The 13,544-nt window shown below is 34.3% G+C and overlaps 1 protein-coding gene across 11 annotated transcripts in view; it reads right to left on the reverse strand.

Moving 5' to 3' along the window:
• Frs2 (fibroblast growth factor receptor substrate 2) overlaps window positions 1-13,544 on the reverse strand; it is a 121,816-nt gene that overhangs the window by 45,151 nt on the left and 63,121 nt on the right. For 4 of the 11 annotated variants that reach the window (XM_040280334.2, XM_040280335.2, XM_078053160.1 and 1 more), the window contains exons 1-2: window positions 3,479-3,576; window positions 1,982-2,024 (exon numbers count right to left, since the gene is read on the reverse strand). Coding sequence is in view for 1 of the 11 variants with exons in the window: in XM_005328733.5 (XP_005328790.2) it covers window positions 1,982-2,024; window positions 3,479-3,535 (100 nt within the window). In the remaining 10 variants the exon portion in view is untranslated. Of the gene's footprint in view, window positions 1-1,981; window positions 2,025-3,478; window positions 3,577-13,544 lie in introns of those variants that run through there. The other 7 variants (XM_078053159.1, XM_078053164.1, XM_078053161.1 and 4 more) reach the window with 3 other exon arrangements.

Consider the following 13,544-nt stretch of genomic DNA (forward strand, 5'->3'; position numbering starts at 1 on the left):
ATGATAACGACAATGATGATGCCAATAATGCATACACACACTTAAAAGAACACACAAAATACACATTAAAAATATTTAAAGGTCTTATAGATATGGGAAATAGACTTAAAATAAAGAACAGTCTTTTAATGAATCAATGATGACAGGTATAACACAAATTGAGCAACATTATTAGAATTACTGTAACTTGATATTTAAAACGTTACAGAGTCCTCCCCCTTCATAAGTTACCCCAAATTTAAACAAAATTGTGTAAAATATGCTATGTGATGCAAAATTTACCTTTTCAACCATTTTTTAAAGTGTATGCATAATTAACATTTTTTTAAACATTGTCACTGACCCTTTAATACCTTGCTTTCTAAGCAGGATAATACTATACAAATGTGAAGAATGACTGGTTGTGCTGGGCACATATAATCCCAGGGGCTCAGGAGGCTGAGGCAGGAGGATTGTGAGTTCAAAGCCAGCCTCAGCAAAAGCAAGGTGCTAAGCAACTCAGTGATACCCTGTCTCTAAATAAAATACAAAACAAGGCTGGGGATGTATGTGGCTCAGTGGGCGAATGCCCCTGAGTTCAATCCCTGGTGTCTTTAAAAAGAGAGGTAGGGGGGACAATTTTCCCTTGAAAATTTCTACCCTAAAAATAAAATTATAGCCGAGCACATGGCTGATATGCCAAACACTTGTGAGTTTGAAGCCAGACTCTGCTGGCTACAAGCAACCTGTGAGACGCTGTCTCAAAATAAAAAATAAAAAGAACTGGGGATGTGGCTCAGTGGTTAAATGCTCTTAGACTCAATCCCTGGCACCAAAAAACAAAATAAAATAAACTATAAAAACATCTGGATGCTTACAAAAATAAATATTTAACAAACACTTTACAAGAGAACCCTAAGAGTACCAGACATTATGATTCATCACCATGGTGTATCATGCATTGTACTAATATGAAAGATTTAAATTTCATTTACCAAAAGAAGAATGATAGAGATGTAACAGTAAGTTTACTGAGATTAAAGTTTTTTAAATTTGTTTTTGCTTTATGCACAGTAATACAAGGAAAGAGGTCTATATTTCTCCTGAAGTACTGCCTCTCCACCTCTGAATAGCAAAGATCAAACAGTGCTACACAAGGGTTCTAGGACCTCTTCCTTTCATCTCTTAGAAGTAAGGGAAAAAATAGGGGAAAGGAGTTTCACAAGAAACTGGAAAAAATCTTGGTGATTTGCTCTCCCTTGAGCTAATGGGTCCCTTTATTTTAACTCTTTGTTTACAAACCAGTACAGAAATTGACCCAATTAACTAAAGCAGTTTAAAAATAGAGAAAAAGATATATTTGGAAGTTTCATATACCACTCAGAACATGTGGTGAGGAAAAAAGTGAATACTAAGAAATAGTTATCAATCTCAAAAATTCACTGTAAAAGCATTTCTAATAACAGATTGAATTAATCTATCTAAAGTAGTTCCTGAGAAAATTTAAACAAAAAACTTCTTAAACCTGCCAAATACTTGATTTCAAGTTCTTGGGCACATAAGACTTTACTAACCAATCACTTAACATTTTATTCTTCATAAATCTAAAAAATAGTATAAATTAAGTATGACTTAAAATCTACTCAAAAGGTGAGCATTTAAAGGAATTTTTAAAAGCACACACTAGATGTTAACCTTTATAATCAATCTACTAGGAAGAATTCATATTTTAAAATAAATACATTAGTTATACAATTTCCATAAATGAGAATGCAGTAGAGTTTTAAAGGTGACCATGTTTATCATACCCTTCTAATTCTAACATCAAAAAGAGAACAGTATTTTCCTAACAAATGCTGAGGGAAAAAAAAAAGAATAATAAATTTATGCAAATAGTAATCAAAAAGATATGAAATAATTATGGGAAATAGCCTATAAAAATCAAGAGCTATTAAGCCTATATACAACTACATTTAGTCATATTATATTAACAATTTCTTACCTTGTGGAATTCTCTTCTGAGGAAAACAGATACAATTTTGTTCCTAAAACAATTTTAGGTAAAAAAAAGTTGAGATGTTAGTTTCAAAATAGCCTCTTGAATATGAAGTTACAAAATGTTACTATACTACATTCAGAGTATTATGAATCAATACTATAAAAGCTTGAAAAAGTAGATCTCTAATACTGAAAGTTCATTTAATAAAAATACTTATTAGGGCTGGGGTTGTAACTCAGTGGTAGAGCGCTTGCCTAGCATGTATGACACATTGGGTTCGATTCTCAGCACCACATATAAATAAGTAAATAAAGGTCTATCAACAACTAAAAAAAACATTTTTTTTTAAATTGTGTCATTTTTTATCTCACTTTTTAAAAACTTTTTATTTCTAATTATTACAAAAACACAATTCCATTGACTGAATATCAAATTGTTTGCTAGGTACAAAATGATTTGTGGTACATTTTTGTATTCTAAAACATCAGCAATTGAATAAATATTATTCTTTTCAGGACTTGATAGTCTAAAAGCTTTTTAAGGCATAATTCACATACATAAAATTCATCCATTTCAATAGAAATTTTTAATTTAGTCAAAGCTTCATAACCACTATCACCACCTAATTCCCCAATTTTTTTCATAACCCCAATAAGAAACCCCATAATGAAGGATGCATTTATAATTCTAGATAGAAACATCTGAAACAAAATTTGATTTGAAGAAATATTAAACAAAATTTGATTTGAAGAAATATTCAAGAACCATACTCTTCACAATACTATGATCATAATTACATTTCAAAAAATATGTAAAACACAAATATCTGTAATTGCAGTGACTTGGGAGGGTAAGGCAGAGAGATTGCAAGTTTGACGTCACCCTCAGCAATTTAGCAAAGCCTAAGCAACTTAGCAAGACCTTGTCTCAAAACAAAAAATAAAGGGCTAAGTTCAGTGATAAGCACGCTTGGGTTCAACCCCCAGTTAAAAAATAAATACATAAAAATTAGCAAAAAAAACCCAACGAAACTGTAGAACAAAAGACTGGAAGGAAAATAAGTATCCAAAAATTATGAGTAGTTGTATTTGGATAGTAGTATTATAATGACTCTTTTCCATATATTTTCTCTAAAACTATGATTCAGGGCTGGAGTTGTGGCTCAGTGGTAGAGTGCTTGCCTAGCATGTATAAGGCACTGCGTTTAATCCTCAGCACCACATAAAAATATATAAATAAATAAACAAACAAAGGTATTGTGTCCATCTACAACTAAAAAAAATATTTTTAAGAAAACCTGTGATTCAGTGATATTACCTTTATGATTCTTAAAATGGTACAGCACAGACTTTCTAGAACTATATGATTGAAATTAGACTAGAAAATATATTAAAAACAAGAAATACAAGATGATACTTTCAATGTCTACCATGTTTTTATTCAACATTTTTCATTGTAGATAAAATGCCCATAAAGTTAAAATAAATTGGTTATACTTACTAATATGGTTAAAAGGCCACAGATGCATCTTACTTTATGACAAATGGACTGTTTCATCACCTTTGTATCTGGGCATCTACTTCTTAATGGCCATTTCTGAAATAAAGGTACAGTTATTAAGAATGTGATTACTGAATATACTATAAAAATATTTAAAATCTTTAAGGACAATTATCTAAATTTTAGTGACCACAGAGAGGCCGGGCACGGTGATGTATGCCTGAATTCCCAGCAGCTTGGGAGGCTGAGGCAGGAGGATTGCGATTTCAAAGTCAGCCTCAGCAAAAGTGAGGCACTAAGCAACTCAGTGAGACCCTGTCTCTAAATAAAATACAAAATAGGGCTGTGTATGTCCCTTAGTGGTCGAGTGTCCCTGGTTCAATCCCTGGTCCCCACTCATCCCACCCCTCAAAACAAAATTCTTGAGCAACCTCCTAACAAAGTATGAAGAAGACTGAGAATGAGGTGGGAGGAATATAAAATGAACTGTTGTCCCACAGGACCAGAATACTTCAGTCCTCACTGCCTTTCACCCAGCTGGGTGATAAAATTCCTGAGTGGACTCAGGAATTAAGACACTGGAACAAGCAAAAAGGAAAATAAGGTAGACATTGATAGGGGAGTCCTTAAAATGCAGTTTTTAACACAATAAATCAACAGATTATATACATAAGCTACTTTTTTCCTATTTGTCTATTTACCCACTATACCTAGAATAAAAACCCCAGAAGGGGATTTTGTCAGTTTTATTTACTGGTATCTGAACAATGATAATCATGCCATTAAGTGCTCAGTAAATATTTACTGAAAAAATGAGTAAACTGATGAACTACTTAAGTTTAATTGATAAAATATTTAACCTAACAGTATTTTAAAATAGTAAAACCTCAGGGGCTAGGGTTGTGGCTCAGTGGTAGAGAGCTTGCCTAGCACACGAGAAGCACTGGGTTTGATACCCAGCACCACATTAAAAACAAACAACAACCAAAAAAACCCTAAGTAAACAAAATAAAGGTATAAAAAAAAAAAACAGCAAAATCTCAAAATGCTCTTTGTTTCTCTGTAAACCAATAACGTTAATGCCAACAATATCAATGTCAACAATGTTCCCCCCCCCAAAAAAATATATATATATACACTTAAAAGATAATGATGATGTGGTCCTAAGCACGGAACAACAAAAGCATAAGTTACTGTGCCATGTTGTTAGGTGCACTTTTGGTAAGGACTTCTAGAAGGGGAATTACTGAATATTCAATTTTTCCAAATATTGGCAAATGTGTTGGGTGGTGGTCTTGTCCTTTTTAAACGTGTGTATTCTTTGAGGAGCTTGTTGTGGAGACAAGTAAGAGGAAGTTTTATATAAAGAGTGAAAAGCTGCTCTGACAGATCTTAATAATAGTTTCCTACTTTCTATTCTATAGCTGAATGGTATTTTACAAAATGCTACTCTTTTTGTAAAAAACTTAAGGGAATTCAAATTTAAATACACATTTGCTTTTCTTCCTTTGCTTTAAAAAAAACCACAATGGAATGATAAACTAAAACCAAGTAGCTGCTTATGCAGAAAATAGAGAGTAGGGTAGAAGAGATAGGATAGAAGCAAAAATTTCTCAGATTATACCTTGTTTTTATTTAGAGACATATTTTAAGATAATCGAAAATACTACATATATATATGTGAGTGAATGAAATATATATATGAATGAATGAAACAAGTGAACAAGATATAAAGTCGATGGCATAACCACACATAATTATTTCAAGCCACTTTTAAAACACAACATTTAACCACATATCCTTAGCCAAATGTAAGAGAAAGGAAAAACAAAACCTTCAAAAACTATATCCAGTAGTCAGTCTTGTTACTACAAATATTGGCAAATAGGTAATATCTATCATTAGGAATCAAGAATTGCAGCAAAAGAAAACTAGATTCAAATATAAAAATCATGGTAAAATTCTATAATCTGAAATTTGAACTGGAGTATCAATAAACTTATGATTCATTTACCTCATAAACACCCACTACTTAGCTGAGTGCACAGGCACAAGCCTGTACTCCCAGAGACTCAGAGGCTGAGGAATGAGGGTTGCTAGTCAGAGCCCAACCTCAGCAAGTTAACAAGGTCCTAAATAAACTTAGTGAGACCCTGTCTCAAAATAAAAAGGGCTGGAGGGCTGGGGTTATAGTTCAATGGTAGAGCAATTATCTAACGTGTGAGGCACTGGGTTCGATTCTCAGCATCACATATAATAAAATAAAGGTCCACTGACAACTAAAAAATATTTTTAAATAAATAAATAAACAATAAAAAGGGCTAGAGATGTAGTTCAGAGGAAAAGCATCCCTAGGTGCAGTCCCCAGTACCAAAATAAATAAATACCCATTCCTCGCCCTTTCCCTTGAAAAAGCCTTAAAACAGATATTACTCAGTCACAAACCACTCCTATTGTAAACTATGGTCTCTCCATATCATTTCCCACTTAAAGTGACCAAGACTATGGGGTATTTGTTGTCCTAGGAAGCTAGCTACTAAAGACTACTAGGATTGTAGGAAAAAGTGACATAAAGCCAATTTGAAGGACAAAAGGTACCCACTAGCCAAAGGTGAGTCAACTTGAACATCAAAAAGATAATGACTACCACTGACTGAAACATTAAATACATTAAAAATATATTCACTTTTGGAAGTTGCTAAGGCACACACATTACTTGAACAGTACTCCAGAGTAATCAAGTAGTCAATAAATGACAGGTCTTCTTTTGGGGGTCTCAAAATATCAACTGTGGAAGAAATGTTGGGATTAAAACATCACCATTTTGTAGTCCTGAGGAAATAACCAACCTAGAAAATGAGCAGTGGTTGCCAAAACCATTGGGTAAAAAGAAATATAATGCATGGATTAAGCTAAGAAAATTTGAACACAGGATAATCTTACCATTAAAAATGACAGCCTGATCTGGGGTTGTGGATCAATGGTAGAGCACTTGCCTAGCAAGTGTGAGGCACTGGGTTCAATCCTCAGCACCATCAATCAATAAATAAATGTATGTTCTCAACTACATCTTTAAAAAAAATTATTTAAACAAAATGATAAACCAGGTGCTGTGTGGCACACCTGTAATTCTAGCAGCTTTGGAGGCTGAGGCAGGAGGATCCAGAGTTCAAAGCCAGCCACAGCAACTTGCTCTAAGCAACTCAATGAGAACCTTTCTCTAAATAGAATACAAAAAAAGGCTGGGGATGTGGCTCAGTGGTTGAGTGCAGCTAAGTTCAATCACTGGAAAAAAGATAAGACAAGTAGACATTGTGTGGAGAAGTACTCATTCCAATTCATGAAGTGTTCCTCCTAGGAACTCCAATTCAAAAGATATCCATAATATTGCCACTCTTACCAGTTCTTCCATGGTCCATGCCACCTTATTCCATATCTAAACTATTATAATCATTCCCTGTCTAATATTCCAGATTCTCTCAGTCACCTTAATAAGTCAGTCAGACTTCAAGACTTTGACTTTCAAAAAATGTCAGATCATGTCACTCCTCTGCTTAAACCATCCAACTGAGTCCACCTCATTGGCACAAAAGCCAAAGCGCTTACAAAGGCCCTTAAGAACTATAATTTGACACCCACTCACCTTCCTCGATTTCTCTGATTTCATCTCCTACAATTCTCCTGTCTTTTGTTCATTCCATTCAAGTCGCACTGGCCATAGGTCTTGTTTTTCTCTCTGTCTGAAACACCAGTTCTCTCTGGCTTACTTCTCCTCTTCTCTCTTTAGGACTTGTTTTTTACAAACTACATCATCAAAGAGATCTGCCCTGGTGCCCTGGGCAAGTCCACAGTATCTGCTTAGTTTTTCCTTATTTGACAGAGAATATTATGTGGAAATTTAAGTTATAAATTTTAAGCTTTGTGAGGAAAAATAAGTTATAAATTTTGGAGAGAGTAATCTCCAAACACAACATCATCATCATCAATTTTCAGATCTTTGTGTCTAAACATCCATAGGGCTATTATTCCTTTTAAAATATTTGTATGTTCCAAATTTAAATGAATTAATGAAGAACATATCTATCACAAATTATTTTTGGGGTTGTTTTGTCTCAACTATACTATAACTCTAGAAAGGAGTAGTAGAAGACTTTAATCAAATAAGTTTCATCTAAAAACAATTACCATCAGAAATACTTTCCCTTTCCTCCTACTTCTTTTAGGGATTTCTGTTTGTGATTACATTATAAAGTTTAAAGTAACCTCAGGAAAAGTTTACTTGAAATTTATGTTACCTTTAGGTCTGTGACCACTAAAGAAAATCAAAAGAACTCACTAACTCTTAACTCACTAAACCACCTATAACATGGTAGTAATGTTTGAGCTCAAATTATTGTTATTTTAAATAAACTGACTCCCCTTAGGCTGAAGTCTTCTGTGTCTTTTAAGTATTCTGTGGCTGGCAATCTTCAGAGTCTTAAGAAAGATAACCAGGGAGAAAAGAGCAGGTATGACTCAGTGATCATATGAAACAATCTTTGAAGACCAAAACAAAGATACCACTTCTGGCAAGAGATCTCTAGAACTGTCCCAAAACTAACTTATCCACATACCTTTCATCTGAACAATATATTTTCCCTTTAAGTTCACAAAGTACTTCTTATGTGCCTATCTTTAAACCAAGAGTAAAATGAAATCAATCAGCATGAGTGTCAAGAATTAGATGATGAAACTGAATGTTCAAATTTGTCTGGGGCAGGCAATGGTTTTCTCAATAGGATCCCTAAAGCTCAGGAAATAATGCCAAGAGTTAATAAATGAGATGGCATCCAATTAAAATGCTGCACGGCAAAGGAAATAATTAAAAATGTAATGAGAGAATCTATAGAATGAGAGAAAAATCTTTCTAGCCACTCTTCTGATAGAAGATTAAAATCTAGAATATATAAAGAACTCAAGGGGTGAGGGGACTGGGTTTGTGGCTCAATGGTAGAACACTTGCCTAGCATGCGTGAGGCACTGGGTTCAATCCCCAGGACCACATAAAAATAAACAAATAAAATAAAGGTATTGTGCCCGTCTACAACTTAAAAAATATTAAAAAAAAAAAAACTCAAAACACTTAACACTCCCCTCCCTCAAAAAAAAAAAAAACACTTATAAATGGGCAAATAAATTAAACACTTCACAAAAGAAGAACTATAACTGGGCATACCTGTAATTCCAGCAGTTTGGGAGGCTAAGGCAAGAAGATCTGGGGTTCAAAGCCAATCTTAGCAACTTAGTGAGGCACTAACCACCATAGCAAGACCCTGTCTCGAAATGAAAAATAAAAAGGATTGGGGATGTGGCTCAGCAGTTAAGTGCCCCGGGTTCAATCTTTGGTACCAAAAAAGAAAATATTGTTTAGGAACATTAAACTTAGCATTATTATTTGATATGACTACAACCTATAACACAGTAAAACAATATATCTATTCTGAAATAAAATCAAAATGATTCCTTAACTACCAGAATACATTATCCAGGAAATGTCATCAATTATTCAGAGAAAAGTGAAAATTCCTTGAAATAAATTACCATAACTGAAAAAACTATGCCATTTAATATCAAGACAACTTTCTAATTTACACAAAGGAGAAACTCAACAGACTGATGAAAGTTTCCCAAAAGACTAAAAACAAATGCTAGTTCTATAAACACTTTTGTCCTGGGATTTTCAGCAAAATTAACACTTTAAAAAAATTCCCTCATAATCTTAATTCATTGCACTGATGGTTAAGAATGAAGAGGGAGAGAAGGGATGAGGGAGAAAGGAAGAGGACACATTCTCTCAAGATAACAATTATAAATAATAAAACATTATTTGTAAAAAATAATAATAATTTAGGATTTACTGTTTCTCAGCAACAAATAACTGTGCATGGTAATTAAGATCAAATAAAGATAATGGGGGCTGGGATTGTGGCTCAGTGGTAGAGTGCTCACCTAATAAGTATGAGGCACTGGGTTTGATCCTCAGCACCACATAAAAATAAATAAATAAAATAAAGTTTAAAAAAAGAATGCTTTTAAAAAAAAGATAATGGAATGGTCTGTACGGTTTTGAAATCAATACTAGGACTATCACCTGAAGCATTTGCTTCTTTGTTTTGTAGTTGAAAGACATCAAAGTTCACAGCATACAGAATAAACACTGTCTCTTAAAACTTCATTATACAGTCTCTCTACAGTCAATATCTCTTATCTCTCCCCTCCTTTTGAGCAAACTCATACACAATATGAATGACTGTCATATTTTAAAACTTCTGTATACAGATTAGCTATTCATACTCTAAGAAGGCAAAAAATGTATTTTTAGTAAGAAACAGTTTTACGTCTTAACATACAATTATTTGTAGATGTACACATACCTTTATTTTGTTTACTTATTTTAATGTGATACTGAGGATCAAACCCAGTCTGCCTCACACTTATTAGGCAAGTGCTCTACCACTGAGCCACAACCCCAGGCCCAACATATAACTCTTAAAACACCGTTACTCTACCTCCAGAAGAAGTTTTCCTCCATATTTTCAACAATATGCACAAAGGATGTATAAAAATATAAATAACATCATCAGAGTCTGGCTGTATTATTTTTCACAAATTTTAATACAATACACAAAATGTTTGTTATGAAAAATAGCTTGGCATTAAAGCAGATGTGGTAGCGCAGGTCTGTAATCCCAGAGACTTATGGAGCTAAGAAAGGAGGATCACAAATTTGAGACCAGCCTCTGGAATTTAGCAAGGCCTTAAGCAACTTAGCAAGGCCTGTTTCAAAATAAAAAATAAAAGGGCTGGGCTCAGTGGTCAAGTACTCCTGGGTTCAATCCCTAATCCCCCCGGCCAAAAAAAAAGGTGAGTTTGCTTCTAATATTATCTCTTCTACTGGACTACCAAAATGCCTTTGCATTTGATAGCCTCTTCCTAAAGAGGCCATCTTCATAGGTACATGCCCCCCCAGAAATTGTCAGCCTAGTCCATTAAGTGAAGTGAAAGCAGGGCTAGGATTGTGGCTCAGTGGTAGAACGCTTGCCTAGCATGTGTGAGGCACTGGGCTCAATCCTCAGCACCACATAAAGATAAATAAATAAAAGTTGGGGAAAAGAAAAAGAAAGAAAGAAGTGAAGCAATTTTTATAAAGCACACTTCAGCCCCTTTATTTTCCAGAGGATAATCCATAACTTCAGAAACAAGTCAATCAAAAACATTATGAGGGGCTGGGGTTGTAGCTCAGGGGTAGAATGCAAGCTTCACACACATGAGGCACTGGGTTGGATCCTCAGCACCACATAAAAAGAAATAAATAAAGATTGTATCATCTACAACTTAAAAAAAAATTAAAAACAAAAAAACATGACTTCCCCCTCCCCTCCCCCGCCCTGAATTCTTCCTGCTTGGAGTAGACTGTAAGGATTTTTCAGCAAAGTACAGGATATAGAGAATGTTTCCCACCACCAAACTCTAAAATAATTTCTCATGGTGGGCATTGATTGTACAAGGGGCAATCAAAGAAGGAATGCCCAATGTCTTTAACCAGTTTCCAGCAAATTCATGTCTCAAATCAAATCCCAAAACAAGATGTCATAGTGCATTTTCAGGTAACAAATTACCTGATTCTTGGGCACTTTATTTAAAAAATAAAATAAAAAAGGTTTTGTCTCACAGTTTTAGAGGCTGAAATTCCAAGGCTTTAAGAGGTGGCTCTAGTTCTGGTGATAGGCTTGTGGCAGATGATACTGTAATGAAAGGACTGCATGTGGAAAAGATCACACAGCAAAACAGGAAGCCTGAAATCAGGAAGGGTCCAGTTTGTTCTTTTAGAACAATCTACTTGTAAAAACAAACCAGGGTTCCCCCAAATCGACATTACTTCCTTTAGAGGGCAGTGCCTTCAGTGCCCTAATTTACTAGCTCTTCAAGGTTCCACCACATTCCAATATCACCACATTGAGGACAGAGCTTCTAACATATAAATTCTTGGGATACAACTCAAACCACAACATAAGCTATATGTTTCCTCTGAACTACTGCTATGAAATATTATTTCTCTTGAAATTCACAAAGCTTATAGTCATAAGACAATCCAAATGAATTCATTGGCTATTCTAACATGGGCCTACTTCACTATTTATCAAGAATTTGCTTAAAATTCTACACTTAACTGCCACGTAAGGGGAAAAAATGCTAGGAAGAAGAGCAAAAAAAGACAAACCCTATAAATTGGCCATATTAGAAATACCAGAATAATTTTGAAAGCAGGGGAAAAACAATGTTTACAGTTAAAGAAACTGAAGCAGCTTATGAGCAAGGAAAGAACTGAAGTTCACATTATAAATGGTGATATCCGCTGGGCACAGTGGTACACACCTGTAATACCAGAGTCCTGGGAGGTGGAGGCAGGAGGATTGAGAATTCAAAGCCAGCCAGCCTTAGCAACAACGAGGCACTAAGCAACTCAGTGAGAATCTGTCTTTAAATAAAATACAAAATTGGGTTGGGGATGTGGCTCATGGTCGAGTGCCCCTGAGTTCAATCCCCAGTATAAATAAAAATATAGATAGATAAATAGTGATTTCCCTTCCCCCAGAATTATCCATTCCAATAAATCTATGATATTTTAGTTTAATATACATGTCTAGCAGGACATTTCTTGAATAGATTAATCAATTTATCATTAGCTAATGCACCCAAAGATTAAAAAATAAAACTATGCATCCATTGCTCTATTTTTTTTTTTTTAAACCTGGTGGCTTAATAAAAGGACTATTGCTCATTTGAGGATTGCTGGTTTACTAAAGCAGTTTGGACAAGAGGTGTAAGATTTAAGAGTAGTGGAACAGTAGAATATGTTAATACCCCTGGACATTAGCATATGCCTATAATCACAGAGGCTCAGGAGGCTGAGGCAGGAGGATCCCAAATTCAAAGCCATTCTCAGCAAATAAAACTTACATCTTATTAGGAAAGATCAGACAGAGATTAGGACAAAAAACACAGTATACTCCTTACTGAAATTTTAATACTTTAAGAGAACAACGATCACTTTTAATTTCAAGGATATTTACCTTACATCAGCATTTCTCTAGCAACCAGTCCACATTCTGACAGTCTATATGAATGTGTGTATAGATGGGCACTCAGTCTTCAATTTTTATAAAAAGTGTAGCTTCCATTTTATCCCAAAAGTAAAAATTAAAAAAAAATAGCTATTTGGTAACACAAAAAAATCATCAGGGCACATCTGTACTTTTAAAGGAATAATTAACAAGAGATATATTTTATGAAGAAATACTCTAGATTGGGTGACATAATAGAAAGTATGGGGGTTTGTTTTTATGATTTCCCCCGCTTGGACCAAGCTGTATACTCACCAAGTTAAATATTAGCTTCTGTTTATTACTCCTAGATACTACTAAACTTTTTAGGTTTGAACTAAAAATACATAAGTCAATTTAAAATGCAAACTGATTGAGAAGCTTATTCTAGGAAAAGCACTGATTCAAATTTTAAAACTGGGAGGAAGAAAGAGACCCATCATTTTTCAATTGACCATTATAACTAACAAAATGTGTGTGTGTGTGTGTGTGTGTGTGTGTATGATAATGCTGTTTGTAGTATATAGGGTATCATATGTGCATCCCCTTCCTTCCGTATGTATTTTTCTCTATCTTCCCTTTAAACCTCTATGTGTGTATGATGCTTCTCCCTCAGTCTTGTTCTCTCCATCTCCCCTATCCTTCATGTCCATGATCTTTCTCTTAGTACCTAGGTTCTAAGCACTGATTTTCAGAAAGAAAGCATTTTATTAAGTTGTAGCCTGTAGCAAAATGAACTATAAAAAGTCACAAAATGAGATAAAGAGTCAAATCAGGTTGAGAGTATAGCTCAGTGTTAGAGTACTTGCCTAGTTTGTGTGAAGCCCTGGATTTGACCTCCAGTACCAAATAAACAAACAACCAAATAAATAAATAAATAAATAAATAAATAAATAAATAAATAAATAAATAAATAAATAGAA

This window comes from Ictidomys tridecemlineatus, chromosome 6 (assembly GCF_052094955.1).
Source record: "Ictidomys tridecemlineatus isolate mIctTri1 chromosome 6, mIctTri1.hap1, whole genome shotgun sequence".
Lineage (NCBI taxonomy): Eukaryota > Metazoa > Chordata > Mammalia > Rodentia > Sciuridae > Ictidomys > Ictidomys tridecemlineatus.